This window comes from Pholcus phalangioides, unplaced genomic scaffold, assembly GCF_987345545.1.
Source record: "Pholcus phalangioides strain wild (caught in Gottingen) unplaced genomic scaffold, Ppha-v1.0 ptg000001l_1, whole genome shotgun sequence".
Lineage (NCBI taxonomy): Eukaryota > Metazoa > Arthropoda > Arachnida > Araneae > Pholcidae > Pholcus > Pholcus phalangioides.
Window position 1 is genome coordinate 3148312 of NW_028301594.1, and position 20542 is coordinate 3168853.

Genomic DNA, 20542 nt, shown 5'->3' on the forward strand with positions numbered 1-20542 from the left:
AAAAACTCAGAAATTTTCTCTTTAAAAAATTCATTGCGACCCTCCCTTCAAGCCATATATGGTAAACCCTTGACCCGCAGACCAAATGTGGCCCTGAAGGTTGTCTGATGTGGCTTGTCCCCCACCTCAAAACCTAATTTTGTAAAAATTAACTAAGTGGCACATTTACAAATCGCTTAAATGACCCGTGGCACAATTCCAGAGCATTTAAGTGGCCCGTGGGACATCACTGAAGTAGGTCCGCGGCACATCTGAATGCATTTTGAACCATACCTCTTCGAGAGATGGCTTCTCTATGAGAAAAAGGCTGAATAAGGACTTACAGAACACTCTATATATTAAGGAAACAGGCTTTTTTTGGATATTATGCTGAGGTGAACTCGGAAAGAAAAGTTATCATGTCTCCGCCGGAACTCGAACCCAGATCCTCTTGCATACCGTCCCACCTGGTGGCCATTTCCTGAAGTTAAGAGAGGCTACTAATGTCTATATTTCAGCGTCTCATGCCACAGTGCGTGAAATAAGGAAGGCAGGGTCGTGTCTCCAGGGGTGTAGATGGTAGCATGCTTGCTCGGTGTGCAAGAGAACCTGGGTTCGAGTCCCGGCGGAGACATGATGAGTTTTCTTTCCGAGTTCATCTCAGCATAATATCCAGAAAATAACTGTATCCGATATTGGGCTGAGGAAAAGATATCTCTCTCTCTCTCTGTAAACCTTGTATATTGTCGGTAAAGTAGTTTGTCCTAGAAGTTTGATTTATTCGTGGGATAATTATATTGTTAATTAACGTGTGGAATTATTCTTTTTTTGTGACAGTGCCGTCAGGTGAACCATCTGAGTATCGAAGAGAAATGCGATTTCATCAAGAACACCTCGGACTGCAGAGCGGGTATCGGATACTTCGAGTACACCGAGTACATGTTCTGTCTACTCGGACCGAACGGAGTTACGTCTATGGTTGCTATCAGCGTGAGTTCCCCTCGTTATAACTTATTTATAAGAGTGTTCATGAAGAGTGAGCGAAAATATATGTATGAAAAGTGCGATGAATCGGTTATTGCGCATAATAACCGGTAATTGTGCACATTTACCAATCGTCTTGTTAAGTTTGATAAACTTATCGCTTTTACCGGTGAATATTCATAATACTCAAGTGTCGGTAAATTTCATAAATACTAAAAACATTATCACTTTTACCGGCAATTATGTACAAGAACAAGTGTCGTGGTAAATTTCAAAAATACTTGAAATTTATCTGCTTTGTCTGTGATTATGCATAATATCCGTGTGTAATTGGTGAATTTGATAAACATGAAAAAAATTCAGAGTTCAGTATGTGTAATGAAAATAGTTACACCCCGATATAACGATAACAAGTTTTACGATCGTACCCGATATAATGATACAATGCATGTGTGAAATATCATGTATAGTATATCTTATAGTACGATTTATCATGTTTACCAACGACGCGACGATTGAGTAACTATGCATAATCGTCGGTAAAAGTGAGACTTACTTAGAGAAATTTCTTAAACTTAACCAAAATGCTTGGTATGGATGCATAATAACCGCATTTATCACGTTTACCGATAATAAAAATTCTGTGATTGATTTTTTTAAAATTAAAATAAAATATGGAAAAATATCAGTAACAAAGTGAAAATTGTGAGCTGTGCAGTAAAATGGTAACTGAATGGAAAATAAAAGTCAAAAAAATATTTGAAATCCTGTTTTTTTGTAAGAAATTTTGTATAAGGAGAAATTTACTGCGTGATATTTGAATGGAAATTTGTCGGATATCGATGGGATTGAAATTTTCGATTATTGTAAATTTTTATGTGCTACAATGAAGAAGTCTCAATTAGAATATGAAGATATTTGTAAAAAAAAATGAATAAATTTCAATCATCACTATCTGGACGAGCATCCATTCAAATATTACAGAATGCGTTTACTCGATATAACAGAGAGAAGCATGTGGAATGTTTTTGTGCGAAAGAATTTTTTCCCATTGACGACGAAATAGAAATTTTAATTTGATTTACCCGTATTTTTTCTTCCAATCAAAGCGTCTAGCTGCAGTGTTGAGTATGTTGAACATTGTCAGAACGAACAAGCGCGTGATTGGCGCGCGCGCTTTTCTGGCGACTGTTGGTTGGCGCTAACATTAATTTTTTGGCGACGTTTAATAATCCTTAATCCTACAAGAAACCGACATCCGCAATTGGTAAAGGGGTTAGAGTATAGCTAAGGTTGAGGGCTCGATTCCCTCAAACACGGCTGAGATATTTTTCCCTCATTACCATTGCCATTTTTCAATGTGTAATTTTCAATTTCAAATTTCTTTAACTGTAGTAAAATTTATTTATTTTTAATTTCAGTAAAATTTGATTTTTTTTTAAATTTTAGTAAAATTTGATTTTTTTTAAATTTTAGTAAAATTTGATTTTTTTAAATAAAATTTGATTTTTTTTATTGCATTCAATTTTCTTTAAACTGTTGCACAAGTTAAATGCGATTCACTGTTTTCATTTACATTTCACCACCAATCACCTGATGCACTGGGCTAGGGGGGTTGTTTCCAAAAGGCGAACGTGGAGAGACGGGGGCGCCCCGTACAATAAATTACCATTTATTGATTCATTTTTTTCTGATTTAATTTAAATGTGGTTCAGCTGCATCAAGATGACAATAACATAGAGCTCCTTAAATAATAAATACTGTATATATATATATGTATTATACTTTTGGCGATAAGTTGCAAACGTAACAACCGAAAATACACTTTACCGAAAGAAAATCGCCTCCTTTCATACGCGTTCTGACAATATTCAACCCGCTAAACACTGCAGCTAGACTCGTCTTCCAATCAGCATTCTACAGAAATTATCACAGCTCAATGTCATACTTTTTTCATTTTACTTAATTTACTTTTAATACTTTTTGACGTTGTTCTTGGAGCACACCGTACGTCCAGAAGCGATTTTTCTTAAATTTTTTAATTTATTTTTACCCATTTTAAAGGCTTAAACGTGCTATATCTTACCGTTTTTTACGTATAACTAATCCTCCTTCTTTAAACAGGGAAATAAATACCGAATGTTGTATTTACATATCTACGGATATTCATAAGTATAAACTTATCAGCTTTCAATAATAGTTTTAAATCTTGATTGAGAAATACATTCACATTAAATTGTTACGGAAATTATTAATAACTGTTCTCACATTTTTTACGATCCATTAATAGACCAAAACCAGGACTAGTCTTGGTTTGTGTTCACGTTCCTGTGGTCACAATGAATGGCAAATTTTCTCGCTTTTGTTAGACCTTTCTCTAATTCGGCCTCAATAGATTCACCTATCTAGCTTCCGGGTATATTGGAATCAACACTACACTAATTGCATGCGCATCTTTTAAGATTCATTAGCGGACAGTAGGGAGGAACCAGTGTCCTCGTGTTTCCCCGTCCGTGTGGTCAGTTCTCACACTGTTGACAGATACTATTTTTCATTTTTTGGCTCCCCCCCCACAGAGATTCACCGCAAACTTATGAAAATATTAATCATATAACAATTGTTTTTTCATTGTTTTCTTCCAGGTTGCTTGGCTTCTGATACTTTTCGCTGGTCTCGGAATCACTGCCAATGACTTGTAAGTTGCTAACGAAAGAAATGGCAGTTTAATACACCTCATTATTGCGAATTTCGTAGATTTTGAGAAAAAAGTATAACACATATACAAGGTGCATAGGCAACAAGGCGTATGGTCTTTTACTGGCAAACCATTGATCTTAGAGGCAAACTTTCAATTAGAAAAAAGTATCCACATAACGTGTAGTACTCAGATATGTCATCATGTTACAAGGGGATATGTATCGTTATTTAAAAAAAATCCACTTTTTACGCCGACGCACTGTGCTGAAGAACTCAATTACAAAGTTGTTGTCCCATTTCTTCTGATGCCAACAAAAAAATATTCCATGTTATTGAGTGCAATATTCACTGAGACATTGGAATAAAAGCGGTGTTAAATGCGAGTAAAGCGATTTATCCGTATTTAACGCCGTCCCCCCCCCCAACTGTCCGGCATTTTTCGAATTCCAATATCTCAGTGAATATTGCACTCAAAAATGGAATTTTTTGACAGCACCAGCAGAAACAGGACAATAACTTTGTAATTGGGTTCATGAGCAAGGGGTGTCCGTTTGACAGTTAAAATTTTTATTTTAATAACTATACAACCCCTTGCAACACGAATGACAAATATGAGTACTACACATTATTTGGATACTTTTTCTAATTGAAAAAGTATGCCCCCAGGATCAACGGTTTTCCAGTAAAATACCATACGCCCTGTTGCCTATTCACCATGTATATACGGTATATTCTGTGTATAGTTCTGTATAGAATGCTCACGCGGGATATAGGTATCATACAGGCTTTAATAAGCATAAATTGTATCGATGAAACATGATCATGTTTAACGAGAGTTGATGATATTTGTTTACTTACAGCCTCTGTCCTTCGCTGTTCATCATTTCCAAAACACTCAAGATGTCTCAAAACGTTGCCGTATCCTTTTGTGTGATGCATTTTCTTTAACCTCTTGAGGGGCGGTTAAATTTTTTTTTCTCAGTCAGTTGATGGTTCAGGGGTGGGTGATCTGGTAAAATATGTTTTCTAAGATCTAATAAAACATTTAATCTCCGAAATTTAACTTGGATGAAACATAATTTTTTTCAGTTATATACTCCCTTATTTACTAAAACCATAAAACCAAGAAAAATCGTACATAAATTCTAAATATATATTTTTTCAAGTGGGCAATTAGAGCTTGCTAGGCTGATATGATATGCTTGCAAGGGGGAGGGGGACTGAATTATGTGTTTTTGGGTAGGTTGGTGTTCCACTTTTTCTTCAGAAAAAGACAAAACGTAACATACACGTACCAGTAAAATGCAAAACGTACCATAGAATGCCAGTACTAGCTAAGAGAAGCCCCACTGAACAGTTACTATGTGCATTACTTGTAAAATGCTACTGTGTTCTTTCCAGAAGGGTGTCGCGTGATTTCAGAAATTCGAAGATTTGTGAAAGTAAGAAGAAATGAATAATACGAATAGATTTGAATACAAACTTTTATTGAAACTTTCTAAATTACTTTCTGTACTTTATGGTTTTATTTCGCACATTTTTTTCATGTTCAGTACTGGCTGATACAAAATCGCACCAAATAGAATCAGAAAAGTACCAGATTTGTCGTTGTAAATTTTAATGACCTAAAAGTTTCTGAAAACTTTCATTATTTATAAATCTTTATCAATGAAAAATGATAAATAATCATTGCTTATTTATATTTTTGATATAAAACTGCCATCTTGAAAATTGATCAATATCATGGTGTACAAGGGCGCTAAACCACCAACCACCTTCCCTCTCAGGAATGGAAAAAAAATCTCCCCATATATTTAACTCTCTTACATAAGGTTTAGACATTACGTTTATCAAGTTGTTTCATTAAACATTGCAGAAAATAAATAGCGCCCCTCAAAGAATCAAGTGATATAAATGGCGATTTAAGCATTGCATATTTTAAATACTGTCGTTTGGAGATGAATTTAATTTTTATGTACCTACATTTTCTACGTACAGTATTTTTCACCAGCATTTTAACAAAATTATTAATTTTTAGTTTAACTTTGTAATAAGTTTTTAATTTAGGTATTAAATTTTTTTTCTGTTCAAGAGATTACCACACAAAAGTAATAAATATATGTAGAAGTAAATGTCTCTGCTGAATATTTATATAACTTGGGACATCGGCTGTAAGTTCCTTTACTTTGATCAAACAGGGTGTAACACTATTGGCATTTGGCAATGGGTCACCCGATATATTCGCAGCTATCGCTGGTATTCAACAGAAGAAAACCGAAATGGTAATCGGTGGACTCATTGGTAAGTGGACAATATCTAATTTTCTTCATAATGATAAATGATAAATTTTTTATAGTCATATAAAATATGCAGAGTACTGTTGTAATATATTTATGCATCATACATGCTCAACCCATGGCCTACGAATCATCGTGGAAAACGTGGTCCTCGGAATCATCGTGGAAAACGTGCTCCTCGGAATCATCTGATGTGGCCCGTGATTTGAAATCTAATCATGTAAAAATTAACTAAAACACAAGAGTAGGTACCATAGGTACTTTCCCATATATACCGACGGCTCAAAGAGGTCATGTCGGTTGTGCCTACATCTGCAGTGAGCAGACATCTCTCGAACTACCAGATATATTTTCCATTTATTCAGTGGAACTGGACGCTCTTCTTCAGGTTCTCCGTCATGCACGACGCAAACGCCACCAACGATGCATAATAATAATAATCTATAGTGACTCTGTGAGCGAATTACAAGCACTGTGTTCATTAACATTTCACATTAATCCATTTATTCATGCCATTCTTCATGAAGTTCATTATCTTACACATCACGATACTAAAGTAAAAGTTTGACACGTGTCAAATCATGTTGAAATTCCGAGCAATGAGAAAGGGACACACACCGCAGCTTGAACAACGCCTAACATTGACAATTGTCTTTTGGCCCTTGCCAGTTGGCCACTTCTTAATCCTCTGAGAAGTGATGTATCGCCGCAGGCAGGATCATTGGAATAACAAAATAAAAAATAAATTACATGCCATCAAGCCTACAATCGGTCATTAGCATCCGAGCTGCAGGACTAACCGAAAGGAGGAAGTCCTGCTCGCGCATAGGACACAGTCGTCTCACACAATCATATCTTTTATTACGAGAGTCAACCAGTGTCCTCATTGTCAAAGCCCATTGCTCATGCTTTTACTTGTTCACATCATCGTCATAATTTCACGACCGCTTTTGTGGTCATGTCATCTTTCACTCCAGAACATTTTAAATTCTGCAAAATAAATTTTGAAATTAATTAATTTTTAAATTTTGCAAAAATATTCATGAAATAAAATTTACTTTTAAAGATATTATACCATATCCAAAACCAAAATCACATTCGTCTATTCAAAAAATGACCTAAAACAAAAGTATCTCAAAAAAGTAGGCAGTCGCCTTAAAGAGTATTTAAATAAATATATATGAGAGTAGAGATTTCATATCAAAAATACTTTACAAGATATACGGAAGACTGGATGTTGTGAAGATATTTATTATTTGAGATGTTAATTTTTTAAGGAAGGAAAAAACTAATCTCTGCCTCTACCGGGAGTCGAACCCGGGTCCCTCGATTGCCGGTAGAGGCAGAGATGAGTTTTTTCCTTCCTTAAAAAATTAACATCTCAAATAATAAATATCTTCACAACATCCAGTCTTCCGTATATCTTGTATTAACAAGTGGAGAGCGACATTCATGTCATAAAAATACTTTAATTCTTAAAATTTTGAATTAATAGTTCAAATATTAATGTTTAAAATTGAGCTACGAATTCATAGTTCAACTTTTCAGACTTTTCGTTGTTCATCATTCACGAACAGTAAAATAATTTTCAATGTCATTTGGTTGAATATTTTTGAATAAGTTTGTGCATATATTTTTCTAAGTCATAGAATAGCCCATAAACTTTCAGATGTACTTCTATGTTCAAGAGCCCTGCTGATTACATCCAGGGTTTCCAACGATTGTTTCGCTGTTGGCGAATCTTCGTCCATTCTTTGAATCATTTTTTCCTCTACACTGTGTGTGTGTATATGCTTTATATCATCCACTATATTTTCGTTTATTTTTTATTTCATTTATTTTTTGGTAGATATTGTTCCGTTAGCAAAATGTCAAATGTGGGCTAACCTTAAATGTTACCCAGTAACTGAACTACTTCTACTGTTGTACTATTGTTCGCACACAAATGCGCATAACTGTAGATCAGTCTTTTAAACTTTTCTGTCTCATCTCGCCTTACAGATGAAAATTGTCACCGTGGCCTCCCCTTTGCTGGCAGAACCATGTTATTTAATGTTGTACATGTAGGTTACAGACCAATCCCGTTATAACCAACTCCAAGGGACTGAATAAGCACTTCGTCATTACAAAATTTCGTTATGAAGGAAGGAACGCTTCAAATTTTACGAATTTTAACGTCTTTTGAAAAATTTCGTTGCAGCGGAATTTGATTCTAAAGAAAAAATTACTTATTTACATTCTAAGTAATAAAGAAAATGAAGTTAAATTTGAAAAATAACTCGAACTAATTAGGCATTGCATTCTCTTTTGAATAAGCTTTACTTATTTAGCATATTTCAGGTAAATAATACGAAATTCTTTTACTTTATATTTTTTGTACAATATCGTGGAAGCCGTGGAAATTTTCTCTAAAGTATGCACGCGCAATTCTTGAAAGATTCCGAATCCAAATGTACATGCAAATTCCGAAGTCTTTTCTCATATAAGTGGACTGGTAACTGCCATATTTCGGGAAAGAATTTCCTGAAATCACGCATGTTTCTGGAAAATGACTTGAACGATTGTTTTGTAAAGACATCTACATCTACATCTTCAAAATTTGAAAGAAAGCGTAGTCGTAAATTGTAAAAGTGTTTAACAATTGTTAAAATTGCAAACATTTACCCAAATGTTTCATTTCTTAATAAAGCGCCCTGGTGAGACATGTGCAACTAATCCCCCCGAAGCAAATCCCCTCATTTCATGAAGTCCTCCGCAAAATCTCACAATTTTCTGATGACTGGTTTCGCCTGTAGGCTACTTTAAAATAGGTTCTTTTAATTATGGACGCCTTGTATATTCTATTCATTTCACGTATCTATCAATGGATGCAAACAAACATAGAAATCGATAAAGAAATAAATGCCGGCCCGCTTGAAGCTGTTTAATATCGTCCCTCTTTGCCAGAAACATGAATGTTCAAATTGCTAGGGCTTGCAATACGATTTTTGAATGTTTACTCTACCCATGTTACTTGCACCGAAGTTTTTCTCCTGGAATGTTTTGTAAAGTGTGTTCCAATATAGGGGTTAAGCATTTGCGTTTCTGAAAAAACTTAGATAGTAAAATAAGTGATCCAACCAGCTGATGAACTGAAAAGTGAAAATTTGTACATTCATGTCTCTGGTATAAGGGGGTGGGGGACGATATGCTGAACATGCTTGTCATATCCTGGAATTTCTTAACTTGGATCTTGTCGTTTTTTTAAATCAGTAATTTTAGAAATCGTCACTAGTCTTCATTGAATCGACTTGTGTTTCCTAATGTCATGATGAAATATTGATTCGAATATTTTTAAATGCGGTCTGAAATGTTTTGTATAAGAACATAATTTATGTATATATGTGACATTTAATCGGTTTAGTTCAATAAATCAAGTTAAATTACAAACTTTTAATAAAAATTTTAATTGAATTTTGATAGATTTACCGACTGGTTTAATCGATTAATCGGACCATCCTTAGTTAAAATGTCTGTCCGCAACCCCCCCATAAGCCATAAAAAACACAACTCTTCTTCCCCAACAAGTTAATGCTTTAAAACCGATTTTACGGGATCATTTTTGGTACGTCCTGTGCTCTTGGGTTGATTTTCAGAAACTTGTTTCTGAATTCGTTATAACAGATTTTTCATTTCATAATACCGGAATTCACAATAAATTGTTATTTATTGTGAATGTCCTATGTAAGCTTATTTAAGGATTAGTAAAGCTTTCGTTACAACGAGATTTTCGCTATAATTGCATTCGTTAAAACGGGATTCGACTGTATAGCGTTCGGATAATCCATTCTATGGTCCCTCTGGGAAGGGCCGATCGAATGGATTAGGTTAGTGTTCTTCAAACTTTTTTCCACCTGAGGACCGGTGAAAAGAGTTCAGCAACTTTGCGGACCGGCAAAAATGGGAGATGTAATTAGAGGACCAAATGGGAGAAATAATCTGAGAACTGGAAAAAAATTGAAGAAAAGAGAAATAACTTGCGGATAGCCAAAAAATGAATGAATAGGGGAATTAGTTTGCTGACTGGCAAGATATTGAATTAATCAGTGAAATAATTTGTCGATCGGAAAAAAAAAATGTGAATTGATTTCAGAATTGATAAAGATTCATATTTAATGAAAAAATAATCTCAAGATATAAGTAAAATTGTAGAATAATATTTGGACGCCCCTGTTTGACTCAGAACCCTGTGCCCCATCAGACCTATACATTAAGATGTCAAACCTAGGTGCCGCAGTTTGACTTATTAGCTCAGGCTTAATTTTTTTGGGCTCACAATATCTGTTGCAATAATTGTTGCAAACCCCTGTTTAAAGATAAAAAAAACCGCAATATGATGTGAGTATGTTCCGTTAAAAATTGTCATTGAAATTACATTTCTGCTTTTTAAGTGACTTCTGATGTAAATAAATGCTTTGAAATCATGCCTTTTATCTCACAATCCCTCAGGTGGTGGAATATTCGTCACAACAGTTGTTGCTGGCTCCATATTCCTGACTCAGAACTTCACAATGATGAAGAGACCTTTTCTAAGGGACGTGGCGTTTTATCTCAGTGCAGCTGGATGGGCTTTCTACTTGTTCTTCTCCGGTGCCATCACCATCTTTCATGCCATTGGTAAGTGACACACGTTGCATTCTTACATTCATCCCGGTCCAAAACTTGATCGTAGGTCCAGAGTGCATCTGAGGGTGTTCGGAGTAGCTCCTTCAACTCCAGAGAAGTGAACTTCATCTCATCACAATTCAGCTGATAAACTCGTGCCACTCCACTAGAGATGGGAAAAACGCGTTAAGCTCGTGGCCACATCCTGAAATCTTATTCTTTGAACTGTAAAAAAAGAACGGTTGTGTAGTGGCTATCTCCAGAGATCTGATTCCAAACACTGTCTTCTTCCTGATCCCTTGAGATTTCAAGTGCCGGAATATTCCGGTTTTTTTTAAAAAGGAGTGAGTGGGAAAAACTGCAGTTTCCGGATGAGATTCTAGATTTTCCGAGTGTTTTTTAAGATATTCCGGGACAGGGGTATTTGAATATATCAGGTGGATAAGAGGGGAAAAACCTCCCAGAATGCATTTCAATTGTCCGAATCCATTTCTTTCTTCTTATTCAGTTTGAAAACTTAAAGTGAAGTAGTAAAAGGATTTCTATCGTCCACACTGAAAAACCTACTTTAAAGAATGAAGAAATCTGTGTCCTTGTATGAAGAAAGATTCAAGGAGGAAATAAAATATCATTGAATATTTTTTGCTACCAAAAACGTGTAATATTCTTTATTATTATTATTACTATATTATAGGTTTCATCGCTTTATATGTGCTATACATATGCGTCGTCGTTGCAAGTCGCTACGTCCACCAGAAAACCATTCAATACAGCGAAAAAGCTAAAGGTAATTCATATTTACGTTCCATACAATTTCATAATAATCAAGCATTATGTGTGTGTGTGTGTGTGCTGTAAATAAGGGGTCTTCAATTAAGGGCCCGTTGGCCCAGGACCGGAACTAGGGGGTGGGGAGGGGATAGCGACACAACTACTCTCTGAGTGGCAATTTTTAGGAAGGGGAATAGGAAATTTCAGGAAAGAACAAAAATACCGTTATAAAACCGCAGAATTTCACAGTGGCGGGGCGGGCAAAATAATGTTTGCCCCATCCACAAAAAACCTAGTTACGCTCCTGTGTGGGCCACATGTGACCCTCGAAGTTTTATGCAGTGGCCCATCTACAAAGAAGTTTACAGAGTTATAGAATTCATGGAAATACTGGAAAAAAAGACCTCTAGGAAAAAAAATTTATTCAAAAAATGATGGGAGAAGTAATTCAAAAATTATGTTCAGGAAACATTTCAATGCTAGTAAGAGAAATAATTTCAAAATTTATGGCACAATTTCGTAATTGATGATATAGTTTCGGAACTGCAAGAAGTTTTATGATTAAAAGAAATAATTTGGAAACGATTAAAAGAAGTAATTTTATAAATGTTGAAAAAAACAATTTTATAATTATTAAAAGAAATAATTTCATGATCATTAAAAACAATGTCTATAATTATTTTAAGAGTAATAGTTTCAGAGTTAAAGGCAGGGAAATTATTTCATAATTATTGAAGGAAATAGTCTCAGAGAATGGGTAGAAAAAAATCATTTCATGATTCATGAAAATTCATAATTAATGAAAAATATTGTCAGAATTATTGGTCGACATATTTTCGTAATTAATGAAGAATATTTAATACGATCAATATTTGATAAAAAAAATATTTCAGGATAAATAGAAGTTAATATTTAATGATAGTAAAATAATAATTAATAATAATTTTAGAAGTGATCAAAATTTTCATAATTAACAGGAAAAATAATCTCAGAATAAATAAAACTTTAAAATAATGAGCCCCGTTGGACCCCCTCCCCTCCCACCTCGTAAAGACGCCACTGTATGAATTTGAATACTACAGTATGACTATAAATTTTTCTTTTTGGTCCGCAATGTCTGAAAAGTTGAATATCCCTGCTGTAAATCACATTATAAATTGCAACAAATGTGTTTCATGGTATTTGTATTTGTATGGTATTAATGATTTCTATTTTATTTATAGAAGCCGGCGAAATCGAAGAAAAAGGATTAACTTTCAAAGGATCAAAAGGAGACGAATTTGAAGACCCTGAAGTTTATGGAGTTACATTAACTGGTGAATATTATATTTTGTATAATAAAAAATTGAATGAAATAAATTTGCATCTTTTCGATACATAAATTAATTATCGTTCTTAAAACAACCCATTTGATCACGTGAAGCTCTTCTGATTAATTTATTTAATAGTCGTAATTATGTGGTAGCTATTTGAAAAATTTTCTATAAATATATATTATTTATATACAAGGTGTCTCGTAAGTGCTGATTGCTGATGCGGCCTTCAAAAAATGATCAAAAGGCATTGAAAAATTACCCTGTACCAGTTTTGAGAGGGAAAATACAGTGTGTCACACAATAAAAAAATCTAAATTTTTATACGGTTCCCTTACCCTCTACCTTCCAATTAGAAAGTTATTGACCCGTATCTCTTGAGGGCCAAAAAAAAAACCAAAAAAATGAATCCCTATTTCTAAGCTCAATATTCGATAAGATATTTTAATTTAAAAATTGCTGAAAAGTTGTAAAAGAACAAAAAACTAACGGACAATGTTCCTTTCACTCGTTTAAAATGTCTTTTTCTAACTTTTCTCCAATTTTTGAACTCAAATATCTCTGCGAATATTGCACTTAAAAAATTTCAATTTCTTTCTTTGGCCGAGAAAGAGAGGGGGAGGGGGACAACACCTTTCTAATTGGAAGTTAGAGAACAGTGTGTCCATTCAAAAATTTAGTTCTTTTTAATTTTTTTATTATTACATTCAAAACAGGCACAGGACAATTTTTGAACGCCTTTTGAGTATTTTTTGAATTGAAACTATACCTCCACGACGGACGGTTGATAAGATAAAGACCGTGCTAACACTTACAGGGCACCCTGTATATGTCCATCATATTTATAAATGTTTATTGCGTATATATTGTAAGGAAAATTTTGAAAAACAAAATATTTTTCATCGTTTATACAGTGTCTCCTATGGAATATGTAGTATTTTTTGAGTTGAGTTAAAGAAATATGTAAATGCCGGAGAAATTTCAGGCGATTTTTTAAATAATGGAAGTGTGGGGGGGGGGGGGAGAATGACTAAATGTAATAAAACGGTCAAGATTAAAAAAAAAAGGGGGGTTGGTGAGGTAATAGTAATGCAGTCAAACCTCCCAATAAGGGACATCCATGAACCAGATGTTTTGTCGTTTCAATGAAGGTTTTCCTTACTCAGAGGTAAATTTAGTGTCTGTGCAAATGGACACGGACCAGATATACATCCCTTTAAAAATAGAGGTATTTTTTATTTGGAGTGTCCCTTAAACGAAGGTTTAACTGTATCATATCATTTCAGAAAAGAAAGCTGAGGAAAATAAAGAAATAGTCGGGTATATATGAAGAGAAATAAAATATAATGAGAATGAAGAGAAAAATTAGGGAATTTGAGAAAAAAAGAAAAAAATTAAGAGACGAGGAGAAAACGTCAATTACAAAAGTTTTTAACCGCTGGCTGATGCGAAGATGTATTTTGTAAAGAGAGAAAATTCAACTGCCCCTGCGGGGAATCGAAAACGTGTCCTTCCACATACCGGGTGAATGAATGCCCTAGACCACTAGACTACAGAGAACTAATAAAAGTTCAGAGGACCAAATAAGAAAAAGTATTGACATAAAAAAATGGAAATAAAGAAAAAAATTGTGGCAAATAATTTTATAGGAGTAATAAAATTTGAGAGGAAAAGGGAAAGAAGAGAAATTGTGAAAAAAAATGTAGAAAGCGATAGCCAGAAAAAAAAAAAAGCCTCAATATATGAGTAAAAGATGAAGTAATAAAAATTCGGGAAAAAAACGAAATATAGAAAAAAAAAAATTGTCATAATCGAACAAATAAAAATAACGAATAATTAAAAAAAATAATATTGTTTAAAAAATGCTAAAAAATGTTAAAAATAAATATATTTTTTAAAAATAAAAAAAACAGAAGAATAAATAAATTTTAAAGAAAATCAACAAAAAAAGAAAAAAAAATTAATATAAAAACACTAAAAAAAACATAAACACTAGAAAGTATAACAGGATCAAATAATAAATATTGAAAAAGTGGAAAAAAACCCATTGAATAATTAAAAAACGAATGCTAAACGTTTTGAATAAGGACAGAAAAACAAGCAATGTGGCACGAAAATTTGAAAAAAAAAATTGAATTGATAAAAACAAAACAAAGTTATGAAAAAAAGTGGGGAGGGGGCTTAAAGCAGAATGAAAAATTCCAGAACCAATAAAAATTTAGAATTGATGAAAAAATATTTTCAGAAGAAAAAAAAAAGGAAAAAATGGCGAAAAAACTAGAATAGAAAATGAAAGTAGGGGGAAAAAAAGTTGAAAGAAATAAAAATTATAAAGGGGAAAAAAGAGAAAAGAAGAAAACTATATTAGAAAGAGCAGTTGAATTGAAACACGAGAGACAAATTGCAGTTCACTATTTTAATTTAATTACTAGTGACTGCATTGAAATGGTTTACGGAAACTTTGCCCCCGAGATTTCGCCCCTAGCACGTTTCGTCTCCGCGACATTTGTATGAGTTACTCTGTATGAGTGACTGTATGAATGACCTAGTGAGTGACCGTATGAGCTATCAAAGGATTTGAACATTTCACCTTGACATTTCGCTGCCCTGACTGTATGAGTGACCAAGCACGTGACCGTATGAGTGACAAAGTGAGTTACTGTATGAGTGACCAAGTAAGTGGCTGTATGACTGATCAAGTGAGTGACTGTATGAGTGACCAAGTGAGTGACTAAGTAAGTTGGAGATTCCGCCCGTATATTTCACGCCCGACATTTCGCTCCTTGTATAAATATTATGTGAGTTATATTACTCACTTGGTCATTCACATGGCCATTCGCTCAACCATACAGTTAGTCAAACTTGCATCCTCTTATGATCACTCACTCAGCCAATCATATGGTCACTCATTTGATCATTTATCCAGTCATTCATACGGTCATCATTCACTCATACATTCAAACGAACACTCGCTGGGCCATTCATACGGTCACTCAGTCACTTATATGGTCACTCACCTCATCAATTGGTCACTCACCCATACAGTCAGGGCATGTGAAGTGTCAGGTGCGAAATTTCCGTGGACGAAACGTCCCCGGGGGGAAACGTCAGATTCCATTAGAAAATATAAATGTTTTTCCGTCACCATTTCTTAAAAGCAAGAACGTCTTACAGGCATTTGTGTGTAGAAACTCCTCGTTGTTTCCGAAAATTAATCATCCATATCATGAAATTCAATCAAAAACCAATCAATCATCCAAGGAAAACCGTATACCGTCACAGCATGATAAACATGATCGGTTAAAAAATAAAATAAATATTTTCCCGACGATGCACGTCTCAAGTCTGAGGAGGAAAAAAAGAAACCAAATAATTTTACGGAAAATAATGATAATGGAGTGTTATTTGTGTGCGGCAAAAATGCATAAACACTGCTAAAATTTCTCCTTCATTAAACATGCAAAAATAATGTTTACAGATGGAGGACGCTAAAAACATGCACTTATCTCACCGAAACACACGTGAGTTGACTTTGATGGGATTAATTGCTGTTTATCGTGCATTTTTACTTATTTTTGACCGGGAAAGCTTTTATATAGCAACAGATAACATTCCCACGAAAATTACCTTCTAAAATATTTATTATTATCCTTCAAAATGTCCTTATAATTGAGATTCTTACGATTTTTGAGCAACATTTCGGACCGTAAATAATCGCTTACAATGGGCATTCACAAACATAATATGATTTTAATATGCTACTACGTTTAAAACGTCAATTTGGAAGAAAATATAGATTTTTTTTTTATTATTTCTCATGAAAACCCCATTAATTGTGATTCCAAAACAGGACTTGTTTTATATAATGAGGATCCTACCTTTCTGGCTGTTATGTCAGGCCAAGTATGTTCCAGGCTTCTTTGAAGCAGACGTTTCGTCTACTACTGCGGTTGGAGTCTTCAGTGCAGTTTTCGATAAGCAGGGAGACGTAACGACACGACCTCCTTGTAGGATGACGTCCGATTCACGACCTCCTTACTATCCACTAAAGCTCCCGATGGAGACGCGGAAGGACCAACCTCGTCATTGCGACGTTCAGCAAGCGACGTGCCGTTGTTGATGGGACGCCACGTGCCATCGGCTTCTGTTTGGGTGGGTGGGGATCCGAGTCTTCATATTTGAATGGGGGTAGAGGGGTCGGAATTCGAGAGAGTAGATTTCCTAACCGTACTGATCGTGGTATTTCGGATTGTCGGGTATCGGGTGCTATATCTTGCTCAAGTGCAGAGGCAGAATGACTGACGCGTCTCCAGCAAAAGCGTCAGTGGATAGCGGTCATCCAAGGAGGTCGTTTCGTCTCCTCACTTGTACTTATCGGAAACTGCACTGAAGATATCCACACGAAACGTCTGCTTCAACGAAGCCTGGAACACGGTGTAACAGCCCGAAAGGTATGGACTTTATTAAAAACTCCGGCCGTGAAAGTCTGCGTTCTCTTTTCAGGCCTTGTTTTGTTTATATGATGCTTAGAACCGAAGTAACGCCCTGTTAGTGTTGCATTTCAACATCAAATAATCTGTGAATAAATACTTCGAACACGTTTTACGAAGAATACTATTTTTGTGACATTTTACTTGAGTTTGAAACATGATTTATGAAAAATTTGTTGATTGTATCAGAAAAATTAAATACTTTTAATTAATAAAGTTATTTACATAATAAAAATTTTAATGAGATTTTGCCCTATATTGTTAAGATTGTGACCCAAAATCTATGACAGGTATTTGTCTAATTGTAGTGCTCTATATATGCACGATATGTCAAATGGAATTTCAAAAAATTCACACGTACATAAAAACGATTTGGATGTATCTTATATGCATACAGAACAATTCTTTGAATTTTGGTCCATAACTTGCATCTTTACTAATTGAATGTACTGGGAAAACAACGAAACATTTCATTCATAGAATTTTTTGCAATCATGTTTTGAATATTTTTCATGAATTTTGCTCAAAACTTGACAGAAAAGGGACTTTTTTATAGAACAGGTAGCTGAAATTTTTGTTCTTGTTTTCACCATTTTGAGATACTTTCTATGGAAAAAGTCATTGAAGTTCTTTTCAGTACCATTTTATTGAAAATGCTATGATATGTAGTCGGATACCTTAAATCCAACACGTGAATGACAATTATAAAATAAATACCTTTTGAGAACAAAGCGAAAACCAACGATTATAACTCAAAGTACGAAAAAAAAGGGTATCAAACAGCTGTTACGGAGCTAATACAGCCCTTTCTCTAGTGGTAGAAAGGCTGTTATGTAGCGCAGACTGCTCGATTAAACACAACACGTGGTTGATAGGTTGATTTGACACAATACATGGTGGATTTGTTATCAAACACGTGTTTTGTTCAAGCGAGCAGTCTGCTCTATATAACAGACTTTTTTCCACTCAAAAAGATGCTATATATTAGCCTCGAAAAAGCTGTTTGATGCTCTTTTTTTTTCTTATTTTGAGTCATTGTTGGTTTTCATTTTTGTCAGGAATGGAAATTATTAGTCCTAATTTTGAGAATCCATAATGTTCGAAATTGATTTGTAATTTATATTTTTCCTATTTCAAGCATTCTTCAAGTACCGATGGGACGAGGATCGACGAAGGAGTTCCAGAGTCCATTACTGTTATGACAATGATGTATTTGCTATTTCACTGCCTCCTCTACCAGAAGAAGATGATCTCCCACCTCCAGGTAACAATTCAATAACTCCCTCTCTAAACTATAAAACATACTGTAATTTCATTAAAAAAATCAATCCAAACAGTAAAAAAAAAAAAAAACCCACTACAGTCGAGCCCGCGTTATAAAGAAATCGGATGTCACGAAGTTCCGGTTATAACAATTTATTTTCGTCCCTCTGAACTTGCATAACCGAAATAATATTAAAAATATCGCTTAAAACGAATCGCAATGTTTATGAATATCGGATACAACGAAGTTTTCTGCAAGAATGGAATTTTTTTTTGTAGCATTAAATTCAATGAATAAGTTCTCTTCCAGAAATAAATTCTGATTTCGAAATACTACTGTAATATTCCGAGAAAGATTGGGGGATGTGTTCTGTCAGCACCATCTTGCCCTTGAAAGAGATCTCTAGTTAAAGACAGCGTTGATTTTGACAACGCTGCCAGCTAAAGCAGCGTGAATTTCTTGAATATTTGAAGAACTTTTCAGAACTTAAAGCCTCTCTCCGTAGAAAGCAGACAGACTTTCAACACGATACTTACATAACATGAAAATTTAGACATTTTCAGCAAAATTTAGATGGCAGCACACGATACAAGCATGATTCTGACAAAATAAATAAGGTTAAAGCAAGATATACAGAAAACTGGATGTTGTGTGAAGATATTTATTATATTTGAGATGTTGATTCTCTCTCTCTCTCTCTCTCTTTAAGGAAGGAAAAAACTCATCTCTGCCGGGACTTGAACCCGGGCCCCTCGACTGCCGGACGAGCGCTCTCACCACTAAACTACAGAGGAGAATTTCCTTCGCTAGCACGTGAGAGCAATCGAAGGACCCGGGTTCGAGTCCCGGTAGAGGCAGAGATGAGTTTTTCCTTCCTTTAAAAAATCAACATCTCAAATAATAAATATCTTCACAACATCCATTTTTCTGTATATCTTGCTTTAACAAGTGGAGAGCGACATCATGTCATATAAATAAGGTAAAGGCCACGCTTGCGTTCAACAACACGTTCCTGTATCTACCGATTTGTTAGAAATTCCCCGAAGTAATGTTTGCGAGGTGCATATTTATGGTTAAGCAATAGTAATTCACAGAAAGCCCTCGAATATAAATGGATCGGCACAACAGCACTTTCGTTTATGGCGGCATTTCTCAATTTTTGTGAAATCGCTGGACCATTAAAATTAAACACAATGGGATATTGTATTTTTCCAAAATTTGTCAGTCGTGGTAAACTTCACGACACCCGGGGGTAAGCTATTCCATTTATTCACAACCCTGTTAGGGTTGCCCCTTACCAATCGATACTGATAACCCCCCCCCCCCCTCCCTGCCGAAGCATTCTTAATCGATTGACGGTGTATTAATAAATCATGGTCCATCTTGTCTATACTGTTGAAAATTTTAAACACTTCAATTATATCCCCGAGACATTTGCGTTTTTTCAATGCAAAAATGTTAGAAAGATCAAGTCTGTCTTCATAACCGAAGCCCCGTGTGTCAATAAAAGAGGGCGAGTCTTCTCTAGACCCTCCTCCCCTTCAAACCCAAGAAATTTCACGTCCCTGTGTAGGAGCGCTCAACGTTTTCATTGGTTTGGAAACATGTGTCGCAGGTCACTTGAGTTATATGGGAATGAACCTCGGGTCCCTCGATATGGGAATGAACCCCGTGTAACCCGAGGTTATACGGGGGGGGGGGATGTGCCGCGAGTTACTCCATGGGTGATATGAAAGTGTGCCGCTTGAGCGATCTGGAAACGCACTTCGAGACACCTAAATGACCTGGAAATACACCAAGAGCCACTAAGTGATCTATAAAAATGCCGCGGGGTGGCTGAAGCGATCTGTAAGTATGCAGCAGGTTACTCGAGTGATCAGGAAATGTGTAGTCCGCCGCCAAAGTAATCTGCAGATATACCAAGAGTGAGCTGGAGGATCATTCAAGTGATCTGGATGTGTGGCTGAGGTCGTTTAAGTGATCTGAATATGTTTAAATGATCTGGAAATAAGCAGCGAGCTATTGGAGTGATTGAGAAATGAGCTACGGGGTAGTTGTACTCGAGTGGTTTGGTTATTTGTTGCGGGTGGCATCAGTTGACTC

At 35.2% G+C, this 20542-nt stretch overlaps 1 protein-coding gene across 4 annotated transcripts in view; it reads left to right on the plus strand.

The window, feature by feature from the left end:
• Positions 1-20542, plus strand: part of LOC149089689 (mitochondrial sodium/calcium exchanger protein-like) — a 73202-nt gene that overhangs the window by 24050 nt on the left and 28610 nt on the right. For all 4 annotated transcript variants that reach the window (XM_089237783.1, XM_089237613.1, XM_089237698.1 and 1 more), the window contains exons 2-9: positions 817-969; positions 3606-3658; positions 4521-4578; positions 5859-5961; positions 10446-10613; positions 11296-11388; positions 12596-12688; positions 18314-18439. In XM_089237783.1, coding sequence (XP_089093909.1) covers positions 817-969; positions 3606-3658; positions 4521-4578; positions 5859-5961; positions 10446-10613; positions 11296-11388; positions 12596-12688; positions 18314-18439 — 847 coding nt within the window. The remainder of the gene's footprint in view (positions 1-816; positions 970-3605; positions 3659-4520; positions 4579-5858; positions 5962-10445; positions 10614-11295; positions 11389-12595; positions 12689-18313; positions 18440-20542) is intronic.